General features: G+C 38.4%; 1 protein-coding gene across 4 annotated transcripts in view; it reads left to right on the forward strand.

Moving 5' to 3' along the window:
* spryd3 (SPRY domain containing 3) overlaps positions 1–18,339 on the forward strand; it is a 47,477-nt gene that overhangs the window by 16,231 nt on the left and 12,907 nt on the right. For all 4 annotated transcript variants that reach the window (XM_026367847.1, XM_026367849.1, XM_026367848.1 and 1 more), the window contains exon 7: positions 8,012–8,161. In XM_026367847.1, coding sequence (XP_026223632.1) covers positions 8,012–8,161 — 150 coding nt within the window. The remainder of the gene's footprint in view (positions 1–8,011; positions 8,162–18,339) is intronic.

Raw genomic sequence — 18,339 nt, forward strand, 5'->3', positions numbered from 1 at the left:
ACGTTACGTACTGTAGATTCGTCAACACAGATTTTAACCAGTTCCAATGATGCCTTCAAATCTTTAGCTGTCACTCTGGGTTGCTTCTTTACCTCATTAATGAGGTTCTGCCCTTGGGGTCATTTTAACTGGTCGCCACCAAGTACAGAGCAGCCACAAAGTTACAAAAACTTTGAAGAGGAAAAGTAGTCATATATGTCAAGATGATTGTTGCTGGACTAGCCTTTTCTGTTCCCTTCAGTTGTAAGAGCTTTTTATCATGGTTTGCTATCATGGAGTTCATCGTCCAAGAAAAACTCCAATACTCACACAGCAGCACATTTGCTGCTTGCAAGTTTTCCCATGAACATCCGAACACTGGAATGAGTTTTAGAAGTCTTTCCTTTCATGTGATGAGATCAAAATTTAGCTGTTGTGGAACATGGATGCTGCTTTGGTTTGGTGAAGGAAGGGACAGGCCTTCAGCTCTTAAAACACAGTTCCCATAGTTAAACATGGTGTTCTGAACAAAATGCTTTGGAGCTATTTTTGCTGTTTCAGGCACAGCCTAAAGGGATCAATACAGTTTGTACTGTAATTATTCACTATTTTTGGGTTGATTCAAAAGCTGGCATGTGAGTAGACATATTGAGTTTAATATTTAGTACACTGAGATATGAATTTGGGACCAGGCCTCGTTACATGAGTGTTGTCAGTTGGCTCAGCCAATACACTTTTTTTTCAAATCTGGTGTTAAATTTATGACTACGCAGAACCCAAAACTTATTCTTCCCCTTATTAAATTGTTTATATTTGTTTTACAGCAACGCAAACTACAAAATTTACAGCAAGGCATCAAACCAAAACATATAAGTCATTCTATCAGAAGAATTTGTGAAATTCACAATGTGAAATTCTTCTGATAGAATGACTTGTGTTTAGGAGTGGCCAAGTCAAGCATAGGGCTTTGTCTTATTATTATTGTTATTATGCCAGTGCCCCATAGTCTATTCATATAAATCCTGTGAACATGATATCTCAAGAATTCTCTGAGACAATGTCTTCGAATTTGGCCCCAGTCCCATTGAAACCAAGAATGAACTGATAAGATTTTGGTGGACAATGGTCAAGGTCACTAAGCATTTTGTGTAAACACGGAAATTTGAATTTCTTTGAATTTAGCACAAGCTACTACCAGGACTCATGGAAAAACTCAAATCTATCCCATTCTTATAAAAGGTCAATCTCAGAGACACTTGATTTGCAGAGGCAAATAACTGCGATGCAGTAATTCTAATGTCTTTTGAAAGGCTGTGGAAGAACATGAAGCAAGCAGTTCATGTGAGGAAGTCAACCAGCATGTGTGAGTTGATTATGTTGAAGCGCATTGGGCTAAAATCCCTCCAACCCAATGTGCAGGACTGTTTAACAGTTACTGGAAACATTTAGTTGGAGTTAGTAGTGTAAATAAGTGTCACACCAGTTACTGAAGGTGCGGCAGGGCCACAAACAAGTAGTTGGCAAAGGTGTGTGCCATAAAATGAGATGTTTTTATCCTGTTTGTTAATTTAGGCCATCCTCTATGTTTAAGGGTTGCTTAAAAGCTTCACTTTCATACTTAATTACTTTCTTGCGCCACTGAATTTTTCAGTCAGTAGAGGTCAGTGCAGCAATTCTATGTGCAGCAAGTGTAGCAAGAAAATCCTTTTAATCACAGTACATTAACAAACTAAAACAGCTGGTTCTTGAATTCTCCTAACAAAACAAACCGATAACACTTCTTAGATATTTGAATAATCTGTTAGCTTTTGGGTTGATCAGTTTTGTTTAAAAACAGTAAGTTTAATATTCCTTCACAAGTGCTTTGACATCTTGATTTTACTAAGATTACTCATACATGGGGGAATTTATTTACCTTACCTTTGTCATGAATGTCAGCAAAAGGTGTCTTACGCAAACACATCATGTTTGATAATAATCCACATGAATAATGTGTTTTTTTTTCTTGCCACCATGTTCCTGCTATGCTGTTTTTCTTGAGTGGAGCCATTTGGCTGGCTTTCCACTGCGTACGTGCTGCTTAGTGCAAACACGAGCCTCCAATCCTCTGCCTCATGTTGTCACAGCAGTTGCTGTGCCCACCAACTTAATCCCTTCGGCTGCGGATGAGCGGGCCGACAAGTAAATGGACAGCACCTGAGTCTGCAGTTATCAGGTTTCCCAAATGTACCGGCGCACCATATCTCACATTCACTCCCTCCCCTTCTCTCCACCATTCCCCTCCGCAAGGAGATTAAAACTCTTCAGTACATGCACATATTTTTGTACCATAGAGGTACACAAAAGTTTTTTTTTTTTTTATTTAGTTGCATTGCAGTATCTGTGCAAAGCAGCTACTCTTCTGCCCCAGGTAAAGTGTATATGAGTGAACCACAGCAGTCATTGTCAGGATTGTAATAGTCATCATTGCTGTGTTTCCTGTACATTTTCCAGTTGCCAGAACCAGCTGTAGTACCGACGCCCCTCTAACGTTGCCTGCTGCCTTCCTTCTTTTCTTCCTTCCTTCCTTCCTTCCTTCCTTTGGGAATGATCAATCTCAAAATGACCCAACTCTTGGAGGAAAGTTCACAATTTTCCCATCAAGTTGTTGTGGTTGCAAGCTTCCAGGCCTAGCATGGCTCCAGTTATCTGAACTGAGCAGCGTGTGAAAAGAGGAAACTAGGAATAATGTAATTCAGCAAAAGCTGAAGAACTGAGTTGACCTGTGCCAACCAAGATGACCAGCATAAACTGCACACTTATTTTAGTTACCTGACCTAATGTTAATTTACCTTAACGTATTACTCAAAAGAGGACAACTGCTGCATTGTAATTTCAGTGGGCAGGAGTTTTACAGTGTAATGAAAGATTTATGAATAAAACTACTCTATTAGTCTGTGATGTCCTTCTAAATGGTTATCATTTATAACGGTCTCCACCAGCTTCAGAAACCTGTAGAAAACAACCCCAAGCAGCACACACTGACCACTCTCACAATTCTAGTAGTCCTCAAATGGTGTCTTAGCTTAGGCATGTATATTTTTGGGAAGGCTTATGTCACCCACAGCTTAACTTAACCTAACTTTCATTGGTACTGCTAATTTCCTTTGACTGAAATGAAAACTTTTCTGGACTTTCAGTTCTTTGGGGTTGTTCAAAACAGTTTATAAATCCTCCTGAATAGTTCAGTCGACCCAACCAGCACAAACATGCAACATTGTTTGATTGCATGGCATATTTGCATAGATGCTGCAAGTTAATTTGGGAAACATCATTAACTTGGGATAGAGAATGTATAAGATATAGATATATTATATATATATATATATATGTATTACTATATATATATATATATATATATATATATATATTATTATTATCTATAGATATATATATAATGTGTGGTTGTGTGGTGTATATGTGTATATGGGTGTTTTTGTTTTTAATTATTTGTGAAATAACTTGGAGGTTGCGTAGTGGTTAAGTGTTATTGCCAGTGAGTGTATCATACCATACCACATATGATTACAGTCAGACCATCACAGTAGTCAACTTGCTGTTTTGCAGAATTTTAAAGTGTTGCAGGTGGGGATGTTGCCGTAAGGCATGGTTCATCTCTCCAGACAAATATCATCTTGTCTTCTTACTGTAAATACTTGCTCACCTAACTTCACCCCGCCTACTGTGTCAGTGCAATGGTAATTACAGGTTGTGTTTTGATTTTGCATACTGCCTGTTTGGTCTTTGTCTTTTTGACCTGCGTTAACAAGGTCAGTCCTTCTCCAAGCGCCATTACATGCTATTTATTTAATTACACAACTTTGTTCACTCGTGTTGGCAAAGAACCAGCCATTTCAGATGAGTTTAAACATGTGGGAAACTGTGCTGTTTGTGAAATTTCTGTTCTTTTAATGAGTAGACAGGTGAGTTATGTTGTGGTTTTTTTTAATGTAATTTGTAACTGAAGTGATAATGTTTTATGTTTTCCTGTAGTATAAACAAAGTCATTACATGGTTTTCCACATATGCAATCAGCACAAACATCACTTGTTAGCTGTCACCCTTAAAAAGCAGCAATGACAGAGTGACTGGCATTAACATGATGATTCTCAGTGCATCAGGATATTCATCTTGGTTGTCCTAAGCACAAAAACTTGACTGATGAAGATGTCAGAATTAGCAACTGGAAGGCATTCATCCCGAGTGAGAGATGAATTACACCGTGGAATTTCAGCCTCTGTTCAAGGACAAGGCCAGCTAATTTTTTTGTGACCCATTTGTGAACGTTTAATTTTGTATTTTAACTTTAAAGCGCAAACATTGGTCAAGATGCATTTGGGGGAAAAAAGTGAGAAATGTGCTGGTCAAGGAGATAAAAAGGAAAGTGGATTTAAAAGGCAAACACAAGCAAACAAACATTAGAAAGACAATTAGAAATTCAAAAAGAAACAAACAAAATGCATTGAAAAAAATAAATAGTAAAGCTATATAAACAAAAATAATGAGCTAAATAAATTCATCTGTCAGTATGATGCCTAATCAAGTTTGGTTGAACCACATAATGAAGAAGAGGTTTCCTAATTTCAGGCAGATTTTTTTTTAAGTTTCCCCATTAGGTGTGACAGGAAGCTGGCAGGACCACTCTGTGGGTGTTGCATCTGTTTCCCAGGCAGCAGCTCAACAAACATGGCCTTGCTCATCATCACCATTCTCAACAATCTTGTATAAGAAACGGAGCTATCTCAGTGAGGCATGTTTTGCTCCAGGCTACATCACACTTTTTCTGCCCTCTTGTCTCCCCTCCTTCCATTACTCAGCAGCATGAAGGAAAAAAAGAAAAGGTGCAACAGACTGCTCATCACAGTGAAACTCTTTTCCTGCTCTAGCCAAAGAAAAGCAGTTGTCCAGGCATGAAAGTGAAACAGGTTAAAGAGACACAGCAGTACACATAAAAGTGCAATCTGTAACAAAGAAGGTGGTGGCTTAAGCTGAAAGCTGTGCAACTATGGACAATTAATCAGCAAGAGTGCTATAAAGAAATCATGTCCAGGTTCCAGGGATGTGAAGACTTTCTTTGTGTCCATAAGTGTAAAATGCATAGCAACCGCTCTTTACAATAGAACACAGTGTTAAAGTTGGTTCTAGCTTTAATATGTTGAATAATCCAGCATTATTTTAGAGAAAACGCTTTTTAAATGTAGGAAAAAAAGAATGGTACAAAGATGGGGTTGAGGTGAATGTTTTATTGACCAATGCCGTGCAACGTTTCAATGAAAGACCAGGTTTATCTGCCTGAACATGTGAAAGAGCGAAGCATTCCACAGCCATAGTTAATAAAACACTGTGGAAGCATAGCAGTGTACGGAGTCTGCCTTATCTTTAGCCTGAAATGAAGATTTATCTAATGAACTGACAAAGCTGGCAGCAAACGCAGTGTCAGCCACGCTTTCATGCTTTCATTGATCAAAATAGGTAGGGTTAGGGTTAGGCTAAAGAAACAGAGAAAAATCAACGAATGAGAGGATTGCAGGCTGGTAAATTGGCAGAAATGATGCAGGCTTGAAAATATTCTAAATCAACTTTTCTATTCTAGAAACTGCAGTTGGGTCCAAACCGAAACACAAATTAATATTTATTATTAACACTTGGGGAGATTTTTTGTATGCTTTTAAAAATAATCTATCATAAACAGCACGAAAGAAGGAGAGAGAGGGAGAGAGAGAGAGAGAGAGAGAACAACGTGACAAACGTCAACTGTACTAGTTGTAATGTTTCCTCTGGTAATGATTTCTTTTTACAACCTGGCATTATATTTAAGTTATAATGTTGTTTGATGTTGATGTCATTTTGTTTATAGAGGATCAGTCGTAATACAAACTCTGTGCAGTTATTGGTGTTTTTTCAAAAATATGTTAAACAGTAAAAACAAAAAATTAGCCAGTCTTTGTTTACCAGTGTTTTAGTACTACTGTATTAGAAATGCAATTTCTCACAGTAATAGTATGAATAATAGAGTTAGAAAAGTTCTCATTGTTAGTGTGGGCATGGTTTGAATGCACCACATGTTGAGATGTAGTCTTTAAAAGATCTAGCTACACTTTGTATTACTACATAGCTCTTACTACATATCTGTTATCAAGCTCAGAGACTGAAGTGAAACTTTTTCTAATCCTCCTGCTTCATTTTGTAGTTCTTTTCACTTTGGTGGATCACTAAGCAACAAAAATGGAAATAATTGAGACACTTGACTTTTTTGACATAGATGTTGAATAGCTGTTCCCACCAGGTGTGTCCTTCAAGTGGCTGGCTAGTGGAACATAGCACACCCAGGTGGTGTCACACACACACAAAGGCTTAATACAGAAGTAATTAGTAATTTTGTCCACCCCCACCCTGTCTGTCTCTCAAACTGAGTCTGTATTCTTTATTGCACACATGCTCACACACATGCACTCACATGACATGGAAACACTCCTCAAGGCTTTGTGGTTGCCTAGCTGCCCACCTCCTCACCTGTACCCACCCATCTTCACCTGTTACTCTAAAGACAGAAAAAAACATGAAAGTAATTACATTATCTTCGGGTAATGTACATGCATTTTCAAGTGGTTGTTCATACTTGTAGGATAGTTAGCCTGAGTGGTTCACTGAGGTTTTCATTGGGTTAGGTTTTGGCAGCATCAATCTGTAATGGTGCCCATTTATTTAAGATATGTTTTCAAAAGCTAGCTGTGTGGGTAACGGTGGGCTGAGGATCCTGCTTGATCTACGCCCCCACGTCCCCACCTCAACTTTCTGACTTACAAGAATTATCACTGTCTTTGCTTAACTAGCCACTAAACTAAAGTTTAAATGAAGGATATCAATAAATTAAATTAGAGCAGTAACTAGGTTTACAGAAACACTGTAACAGTAATTGTCAAAGGTGCTAGCACATAGAGAGAGTAGAGTAGTAATCCTGTTTACCATGTTACCTATCTGACAAAAATGTTGTTGGTGGCAAAACATCACCAGATTAGGAAAGTCATTACAGTCAAAACTTAGAGTAACATAAATGTCTGCACCACATCTATCTTCTCTTTCCACTCACCCCAACCGGTCGAGGCAGATGGCCGTCCACTATGAGCCTGGAGGTTTCTTCCTCTAAAGGGAGTTTTTCCTCTCCACTGTTGCCTAAAGCTTGCTCAAATGGGATTGTTGGGTTTTCTCTATAATTTTTTGTATAAATATTTTCTGTAAGGTCTTCAACCTTACACTGTAAAGTGCCTTGAGATAACTTCTGTTGTAAATTGGCGCTATACAAATAAAATTGAATTGAATTGAATTGAATCTCACATTTATATTTTGTCCAGCAGATATTGTACAGCACATATTTCTCATTTTGCTGCTAGTGAAATAAAGTAATTACCAGGTCAATAGCAATGGGCTATATTGTCTTAGAACCTTAAATGTAGTCTGTACTACATTTTATGCCAGTTCTGTTGCAAATGTTGCTGTTATATGGGATAAGTATTTTTTTTTTCTATTCTTCATGCCATCAGGTCAGTTGGTCAATCTCAAACCTGAAATGTTGTTCTAGAGGAAATGTCAGGAGATCACCACAGTTTGTAGGATTCATCTTACATTCGTTAATTCGTCATTAACACATCTGTACATAATGTTCTGCCATGAAGTAGTTCCTGAGATTTTATTCTGGAACAAACATGCTGCTGCAATACACACTAACACATCTTGAACCAGGCTGCTAGGTATCTATTAGCCGAAGAGCTTGAGTGAGAAATTCAAATCCTATTTGTTTTGCCAGCTCTGCATACCTGGACAAATGCTGTGGAAAGTGAGCATTTTGTGAATGCTTGGGTGACATCATTGATATTGATAGTGATAACCATCATTATCTGAAGATGGTCTGTCTCTGATTTCTTCTAGCCACTCCATTTTTATTTAGTTTATTTCCTAAAGACTATCATGCTTCTGTTTTCCCCTTCTTCCTCAGCTCTTGGAGTATGTTGGCAAAGGAAAGAGCATCATGGACGTGGGTTTGGCCCAGGCCCGCCAGCCACTCACCACCCGCTGCCATTACTATGAAGTGGAGATTGTTGATGCAGGGGAGAAGTGCTACATTGCCCTGGGTCTGGCAAGAAGGGTGAGTACCTCAGAAAATAACAACTTTACACACACCTCCAAGGAACAGAGAAGTAAGGTTTTTTTTTGCTTTTGACCCCCTCCTCAATTTTTCCACACTGTCAAATAATAGGCAAATTAGCGCTGCGTCTCGCACACTCTTTCTGCCACGAGTGCAGGGCAGACTATACTTTACCTAATATTATTCTTCTGACGCAGAAACTGTGTTTCCGACAGCATTGGTTGATGATTTGTGAGTTCTTTTACACACTGGAAGTTTAACCTCGAAAGTGTTATGAATGTGAAATATAAGTGACCGTCAAAGCCAAAACCTGTGGAGAGCTGCCAGCACCGTCTCTCCCAGGGCCAAAACTCTCCTCCTTTTTAGTAACACACTTGTACAGTATCTTTCAAGGTCTCAGAAGCTGTGTATACTGCATGTATAGAACAGAAATAGGGACGACTAAATTACATTAAGGCAAAAAGGGCTAAAAGTAAAAGCTGGTAAGATCTTAACATCCTTTTTGATGACATCCGCAACCTGATGAGGTGCATGTGTTTTTTTATGAAATTGTTCTCCTGCCAAAGCCATGCCCTTATTTCCCTCTGAGTTCCTAGAGCTTTAGAGAAAAAAAATGTAGTTCTTTGGCTACCGTGCAAATTTCAAAAGAGGATAACATATAGGATGGACATATTTGTGGAAACAATAAATTGCCGGTGGGCATTATCTGTAGCAGTTGATTGACAGTTGGTGTTGCTCATAGAAAACTATGCAGTTTATGCTGGTTCTTTTCAAAAAAAGTTCACATGCACACACATGCTCTCATTTAAGTCCTATGGGTGAAGAAGACGTTTGAGTGCAGTTAACTTTAATCCCATTAACTCTTTAAAATTCACCTCTCCTTTCTTTTTGCTCTATTACCTTTCTGTCTGCATCTGCCTTTTATTATAGAGTCATTAATCATAATTCAAATGGGATGATAAAGCAGGAAATTAAAGAGTTTGAGCAGGGAGTATTGGACAGTCACAAGTTTGCTTACTGGTCTTGAGCATCCCATGGTAAAGATGCATGTCTGAAGACAAAGAGTTATCTACTTATTAATATGTAATTATAAATTACTTTCTTGAGCCAGGGGAACTCTTGTTCTATCTTAACATTTGTAGTAGCTTATAATAGCTAGTCATATCCTATGTAAATTAATGTTGTTTTGTTTTTCTTATTTTTTAGGTTTCTGTGTTCGTTTTTAGCCATGCTAGTCATGGGACTTTAAGGATGGAAGTGTAGGTCCATCACTTTGTTGCAGACAGAAATATAAATGGATTGGTTGAAATTTGGATTGTTGAAATGGAAAATTGAAAAGGGAAAAGTTCCAGATATAAAAAAAAAACACATTTTAAGTCACAGTGTGTCCTGACACTTTTGTTTAGTCTTAGACATCAAATTTCTTATGAGAAACTCTATAGTTTAGCTGCTTCTAACAAACAGCAATTCCTATAAGCCTAAGATGTTCACAGCTTGAACGTGGGTGATCAAGGGAGTATGAACATGTTGAGTGGTTGCAGTTGGTTCAGACATGTGTAAAAACAGCAGCACAGAGAGGACTGTGTGCTGTGGACATTTTAGACAGTACGGATTACACCTTGATAGTTGGAAAAACAAGTTTAGAAGCGAGTACTGGTAAATTTTATGCACATGGACCAAACCCAGTTAAGATGACGTTAAGTACCCATGAAGGTTTCAAACTGTTCTAGCAAGTACTTAAGTGGAGTTGATTTGTTTTAGAATATGGACAGTAAATCTCAGGAACAGACTTCAAGGCCCAAGAAAGAAATGATGAATTAGGGATTGCAGTTTCAGAAGCTAATGGAAATTAGCCCAGATGTGATGTGAGGCTTTCTATTTTGTAAACAGTTCAGATTTTTTCCCCCCAATACTTTGATTTGTACATCAGTATGCATCTCTGTTTTATTAGTCTAGTAGCAGAATCTTCGTCTTGTTTGAATTAAAAAATATTGCCTTTAATGCACTTTGGCCGAAATCCCTATATTTCTAACATCATCAAGTAAAGGGAAAGTGAAGATAAGTGTGTAAAACCAAAATAGCTTCTAAGGAAAAGTGGAAGTAAATTGTTGAATCCCCTGAGCTACTGTTTTAATGTTGTTGTTTTTTTGTTTTTGTTTTTTTAATGCAGGGTAAATGTGGTGTTTTGTGTGTTTTGTAATCTAAGATCTGTTTGGACCCCACTGCAATTACTAGACCTGCCATGACCTCTCATTTCCTCTCTAATTTGTCTGAAGATAAGGGTAAACATGAATGTACAGCATGTATATGCCTGGTAGCAAGTTGTTTTTCATCCGGTACACACAGCGGTTGCTAAGCTGTGGGACAAAGAGAGATCTAGGCTGAGTTATGGGGTGGAAGAGTGAGGGGTAAATGGAAGTTGGTTGGGGCGGGGGTGGGGGTTTGGAGGGGAGCCAGGTAGAAGCTATTTGGAATATGAAAAATACAGGAAAACTCATGTCCTGAAGAATAAATCCTTAAAGCCCCACAAAAAAGAGCCAAAGATCATAACATGTGGAAGGATAGGGAAGTGAAGAAGCAGGTAGGGTTAAATATGGACAGATTGGTGGGGGGATAGATTGTTGTGACGGAGGAGTGAAGGGTCAGATACGTGGTTGAGCAGCCTTCAGTGTCTGCATGAAACAGATGTTTTCTCAGTTCACTCTTGACCCTCTGTCTCTGATGACTGTATTGACTCAGTCTGCATTCTGTTAATGTACGTAAACACAGTAATAAAGTCACACACAAACTAACAGTTTGCACTCTTGCACACAAGAAATAAAACTGCTCAGTAGATTGTAATGGCAGAGTTTCCTTCTGTCCTTGTGTGCCCTGGGCCAGGCTCTGGGAACAGCTCAGTTCCTCTTCCTCCTATGACACAGTCCTCCTAACCATTTTTCAGTGCTTCTCCTGTGAACCTGTTTATTTGAGCAGGGTCAATTTTAGCATAAAACAAAACACTCATTACTGTACCAAGGCCTCATAAACGGAGGTCTCAGAACAAAAAGTACGACCAGCAATGAATATGGTATGCTTTAGGATAACTTCACATTAGAGCAGTAAAGATGTAAATGCAACTACTTTCAAATTCGGATAAAGAACAGTGCAAATTGGCCTGTTTTTTTCAGCTTCTCTTTTGTGAGATGTTCATTGTTTCTTTGTTATGGTTGTCAATTTTCACTTGAATGCCATTAAATTGAATATCTCTGGACAAAATTAGATGTCCTTTTGGACTTGGAAATGAAAAAGTGTTTATTTTATATATGTAAATGTATTACATTAGTTAATCATTTGTCAGTTCCTTTGAATAATTGCTTAATAAAGAAATCATCTGTTAAATTAATTGATAATTAAAATAATTGTTGCAGTCCTAAATCAGATCTCATCAATTACTAGCTTCAGGAACTGGAAGTCAGGCACTAAATTGGGGACTATGTTCCTTTAGATCAGGGGTGGGCAATTAATTTTTACCAGGGGCCGCATGAGAAGCCTGAATTGTGTCAGAGGGCCACCAACTTTCTTTAATTGTAAAATACTTAAATTAAATATTTTGAATACCTGGTACTGATAATCAGAAGAATAAAGCACTCTGTAAATATGTATATTAGGTTATGTGAAACTGTGGTCTATTGGTTAAATAAGAAAAACAATTATTGAACCAGTGCAATTTATTTTTTTAACTTGTTAATCTCCACAAACAATGAGAACGAACAGCATCACCTTCACTCACACACGTGTATACGCGAGTGAAGGTGCTACGTCTACGACGTGCATACGTAGCGACGTAACGCTTTTCAAAATAAAATTTCAAAATAAAAGTTAAAAATAAAAGTTAAAAAAAAAGTTTAATTTATGGTGTTTATGATTGGCCTCACGCGGGCCGGACAGGGACGTACAAAGGGCCGGATGTGGCCCGCGGGCCTTAATTTGCCCAGGTCTGCTTTAGATCATTACATTTTGTATCGTCACTGCTTCTGAAGATTAGATAAATTAGACTGATAAAATAAGGAACATGTAGTTTGCGATGTATTTTTTGCATATCACCAATAAAGTTATTATTGGAATTCACTATTTTCAGTGAAGTACAAACCCCATATTTCAGAAAAGATGGGCCTTCTTTAAAAAGCAATAAAAACTCAACTTGGTTGTCAATTCACTTGAATCTTTATTTGTATGAAAACCAGATTAAGATTTCCAGTGAGGTCACTCACACTTGATCTTAATTGTATTTTGTAAATATAAGCACATTTAGAATTTGATGCCTGCAGCACACTCGAAAGAAGATGGGACAGTGTGACGTGTTCTGCTATGTTACGTCACCTTTATTTCCAACTTTTTAATCACTTTGGAACTGAGGACAGTAATTGTTGCAGTTTTGCAAATACGAGGTACGTGACCTTAGCTGCTCAGCTGTCTGTGGTTGCAGTTGCATGATTATCTTCCTCATGATGTACCATAGTATAGTATCTTAACAAACAATAGTACCTGACAGATTTGCAAAGGGTGTTTACTGTTTAGCTGCCAGTCACTGAGTAGCAGAACAAGCTTGGCAGTTTATCAGTCGTATCCATTTTTATTGAGAAAGCACTTGCATAAAAAATGATGGATGTGTCCAAGCACATACACACTCTTAGGTTGTTGTTCTCCTCTCTCCTGTTGAATCATGAGCTAATGTCAGACAGTTGCTGTTATCGTGTGGGAGCTAAAGGTTTCAGCCTGATGACACAAGGTTAAACAAACAGACCTGCATTAGTTCCCTACAAAGTCTCTGCCCAACCCCTATAAGTTAGATTGTGTGGGCACGTACAAACACAAACACACTACTTTCCCTCCCTACAGACCGTGCCGTCATCACAGAAACACACCCATACACTCACATCTCTGTTAATTCGTGGCTTAAGTTTTATTTTTAGGTCTGTGATATGCCAGTTTGATAGAAGTAGTAGATGATGGGTATTGGCTTTCACATGGTTTTTCTTTCAGCCCGCACCTTTCCGCTTGTACTCTTTCAGATTTGTTTACTCTACCTGGAAATGCAGGCTGCTCAGATGACACCAAGGTTGCAGTTGTGGAAAATATATTCTAGGCCTTTGCTCCAGGTCGTGCACTCGCTGTCCATGTTTGTTGTTACTAGACACAGCTTGCATTTCACTGATGGCTTCTGCAGACCTGTCAGCATGGTCACCATGTTTTGAAGGTTTAGTGTACTAGAGAGTGGACCAGTGGGGTAACATGGTGTTCCTACTCTAAAATCATAAACTATATGTGACTTACATATTATCCTTCAAACTGAAACCTCCCACACAAGTATACCAACTATAGTATCACAGTAAATAGTTAATATGCTAATGCTGTCTGTAGACACGAGGAAGGCAAATGAAGAGCTACTGTCGATTCAAAAAGTATTCTTCACTTTTTTTCACATTATTACTTCATCTTGAAATGGAAATGGAAAGACAAATACTTTTTGCCAAACAGTGTTCACTCAGTAACTTATAATGACCAAGTGAAGAATTAGAGTCTCTTCTTTACTAAATTATTCAAATCCTTTGATGTGCCATCCTCATATGTGATCAGATGTGTTTTACTTTTAATTTCTATAAGATGGGTTTAAGACTTAACTGGAGTCGATCTTTTGGAACTTCATTGATTTAGCATCGATTAGAACAGTACACGCGTATGTATTTAGGTTCCACAATTCAGACTACTGTTTATATTAATGTAAAAACAAAGCCGTAAACTCCAACTCTTTATAGACTTCTATGATAAAATTGTGGTGAGACACAGATCAAGCCAAGACTATAAAATCATTTCTAAATCTTTTAGTGTTACCAGGAGACAGCGACCTCAATAATTGTGAAATGGAAGACACTTGGAACCACGGGACATCCTAGAGTTGGCTGACTAGCCAAATTGAGTAACTTTGCAAGAATGGCCATAGACATAGTCAGGTGTACATTGTTTGCTTTCATTTTCCTTAAGGTGTGTCTAGAACTTGAATCCACTTGGTGCAAACTGAATTAATTTGGCATAGGTTAGAAGAGCAAACACCCGTTTATGTGTGTGTGCATGCATATGTGCATGTGTGCTTCTACAATTTACACTATATGTCGAGATAAAAACCAAGCCATGAAGTCCAAGAAAGTCTTTGTAGACTTCTGCGATAAAATTATGAGGCACAGATCAGGTCAATGCTATAAAAGCATTTCTAAATATTTGAGTGTTCCCACGAGACAACTAAATTGTCCCATTTGTAATTGTGAAATGGAAGAAAATTGGAACCACCAGGACGCGTGCTAGAGTTAGCCGACTAGGCAAATTGAGTAACTGGGCAAAAAATGCCTTATTTAATGGTCACTTTGCAACAGAGCTTCAGAAGTTCTCTGCAAAGATATTAGAACCTACTGAAGACAGCCGTCTCAGCAACATCATCTTCATCTTCATCAGGCATTGTTAGTGGAGAATTTCGACAGAAGCCACAGACTGTATGGAGTTTTCCAAATGGTGTGTAAATGTAAAGTTTCAGCAGCACCCAGAGCACTAGGTTGTATGATGTTTACCTGGTTAATACCGTCACTACAGTGAAGCATTGTACTATGGGGGTGCACATCAGTGGCGGGGACAGGGAGGCTGGTCAGAATTTAGGCGAATGCAGCTAAATACTTCTTAGAGATCGTTCAAGAAAACCTGATCCAGAGTGACCTGAGATTTGGCGCGATTACCTTTCACTTTGATAATATCCTAAAGCATACAACAAAAGCTTAGAGCGTAGAGAGGAAGACTTGAAGCTGTAACAGCTGCAAAAGGGGCTTTTACACTGTAGTAAATTAAGGTTCTACACTCTTTTGCAAATGAGACTTTTTTTTATTTTTATATTTACTATAGAAAACAAATGTTTGTTAAAAGTGGCTGGGTTGCTGGGCAAAAGTGACCACAGGTAACCAGGCGAGCTGCATGCTGCATATCTAGTTCACTATTTCTCACTAATGCCATATTTATTTACAGAGTAGATGTTTTCAGCTAGTGATAATAGACACAACAATTAGACAACAACTTTGAAAACAGGCATGTCACAATTGATCTCAGACACAAGGCTGTGGTTCACATTAAAGCACTATAAATCCACCTCTTATTTGTTTATTTGTTCCTAATGTCCACTTTCAGAGAGCTCCTGCAAATCACTGATCAGATCAGAGTCTATGGCTCATCAATCAGGGAGCAAACACCCCAGACGTTCCTTTCCTCCTCATGGAGATGCAGCCCAGATGCTGTTTAGCTAGAGGAATCCTCAGGCTTGCGGTTGAGACTAGGGGGAAGAGGAGCAGACTTGGCGGATCAAGGTTTTTCAGGCTTGGAGCAGTAACAGCATTCCTCCATGTCTCTCAGTCTTCCTCTTGATGTCTCACTCTGTCCTTCTGCTTCTCTCTTGCTTTCACCCATCCATCTCCATTTCCTGTTCCTCAAGCCCCAGTGGGGTTGTCAGACAGGATTGCTGATGTTTCCCTGATGTCTTGGACTCAAATGCTGCAAACGTCTGCCTGGTCCAACCAAACTATCTGTCTGCACTGTCCCTATTGAGCTTTTTTCTCTGCACACGGGTGCTAAAAGAAATAATTTATTTTGCCTTATTTTTGTTTTTTAAGGAGTTTATTGCCTCATCAGTCTTTGAATCAGTCTTCACTTTGGATAAAAGAAGTAAAGAGTTCCCTTTTTCTTTTGTAGATGTCATAGTGATTTGACACTAAGCGTTGCTTTTTTGGCCTGTTAATACTGGCTGAAAATAAATCCAGTAGCATTTAATATAGAGACAGGACCGTAATTTGAATCACAAAGCATTTATTAATGATGACAGATGAAATAGGAGCGTAATGTCTTTGTCCCCTTTCTCATCCTTACTCTATTTTTCAGTAGTCTGTTTTTTACAGTTATGGAGGTGCAGCTTATAAGACAGATACAAATCTCGGGTAATTACCTCTGAGTCATGTTGTGATATTATCTGAAAGTTGGCCCACCATTTCTTTCCTTTGGCATGGTGAAACCTGAAGAACAGACAGACATAGAGACAAACAAATCCTCCGCTCTGAGAGAACTAGCAGTTTGTCTGATGGTTAAGTTGAATGCCTGCTTAATGCCTGTTTTATTGGACTGCCTCTGTGGACTTTGGGTTCTTTATATGTACAAATATTATTTAACGTTATATAACATAACAATCAAAAATATCTCAAATTTGAAATAAATCTGAACAAAAATGAGCAGCATTAGTAAACATTACATTTAGTAAAAATGTTTAATAAACATTACAAATTGAAAAAAAGATAACAGCTGCAGCAGCTCCTCTGTGCATTCTACTTTTATAAGGTTATCATTTCTCAGCTTTTAAGTTGAAACTGTCAGAAAGCTGATTATTTTACTATAAGTTTGAGACCACAGTGGGCGGTGGAGTGCATGACTTTCTACCTGCCCCTCTCCTTTAGGTAAAAAATTATGACCACGCTGCTGTGTTAGATTGCATAATAAAGTGGCCAGTAAGTGTATGCACAAATGTAGTTGAGGTTATTTTGGCCACAGGACATTTTTGCTGATTACATGACTGACTGAATGTAATCAGCAGAGACCAATTGAGCTACTGGTGTTAAATGATTGCTGCTGATCCAATAGTACATAGTTCTTCTATCCTCAGAAAAGTCTTAAGTCTAACTTGCCAAGTTTGAACTAACAAGTAAGCAAGTCTGAACTTGGCATACTTTGTATTTCCATCTGTGGTGGTCAAGAAGCATGAAGTGGAATGTTGTACCAGTCCGTAAAAAGCAATGATGTTGGAGACTTATTCCTGATTCTATAATTGTGCACACCTTATTTGCTTTTTAAATCATCCCAGATCATGATTCCCAGCCAGTTAGCTTTGGTAATCCATGGATATTTCCTTTAGAGAAACCATGAAGTGAGTATGTTTGGCTTTTCAGTGAAAGGTTTTGCAAATGTTCTCCTCAGGATGAATTCATATCATTTTTGGGATCATTTGGGATAATTGTAGAGAGGTGTTTGTCATTTAGCCTAGCTTAACTAAAATACATTGAATGAATAAATCATTCTAATAATAATTTAAAATAATAAATAAATAAGCTAGTATTTGTGTGGTAGAAGTATGTGAACCTGTCCATCCAGGTACTTGTGTGATCCACTTTTTAGAGCAGGGCTGTTTATCAGACCTGAACATTGGCTTAGAGGTATTCTAGCCCATTCCTACATACAGAACAGCTACAACTCAGTGATGGTGGTTGGCTTTCTTGCTTGTACTGCCTGCTTCAGGTACTTCCACAGTATTTCTATAGGATCTTGGACAGAACTTTAAGCCATTCCAAAAAATCAATTCCTTCTGTGGGGGGGTGGCTGTGGCTCAATAGGTAGAGCAGTTGACTACCAATCACAGGATTGGTGGTTCAATTCCTGGCTGCCATGTCGCATGCCAAAGTGTCCTTGGGCAAGATACTGAACGCCAAGTTTCCCCCGGTGAGACGGGTCAGCTCTGCCATCAGTGTGTTTGTGTGTGTGAATGGGTGAATGAGATGCAGTGTAAAGTGCTTTGAGTACCAGCTAGGTAGAAAAGCGCTATATAAGTGCAGACCATTTACCATTCTGCTTTAACTGTCACTTCATACAGTGAGTTGGGTCTTGCTGCATGACGGACGCACTTTCTTTAAAGTTCAGTTCATGAATAAGGACCTTGACATTTTCCTGTAGAATTTGCCTGTACTACTCAAAATTCATACATCAATCAGTGATGACAATGTGTATGGTTTCAGGTGCAGGAAAGAACGCCCAAATCATGATATCACATGTTTCACAAACGGGATAAGGTTCTTTTGCCAAAACAAAGCGCCTCTTATTTAAGCTAAATGTTCTACTTTGCCTCCATCTGTTCACATAACATTCTTCCAGTAACTTTTTGTATCAAATATATGATCTTGAGAAAATGTTAGATCATCCCTACCCATCCCAATGCTACAGTCATTGTTTTCCTTGGGTTCAGTGGAAAGTGTTGGAGTAACTGTTGTTGTTTTCAAGATGTATTTTTGTATAAATCCTCTGCATCATATTTTGCATCAAAGCCTAACAGGTCTGTTACCTTTGTATGTTTG

Source organism: Anabas testudineus, chromosome 7 (genome assembly GCF_900324465.2).
Source record: "Anabas testudineus chromosome 7, fAnaTes1.2, whole genome shotgun sequence".
Lineage (NCBI taxonomy): Eukaryota > Metazoa > Chordata > Actinopteri > Anabantiformes > Anabantidae > Anabas > Anabas testudineus.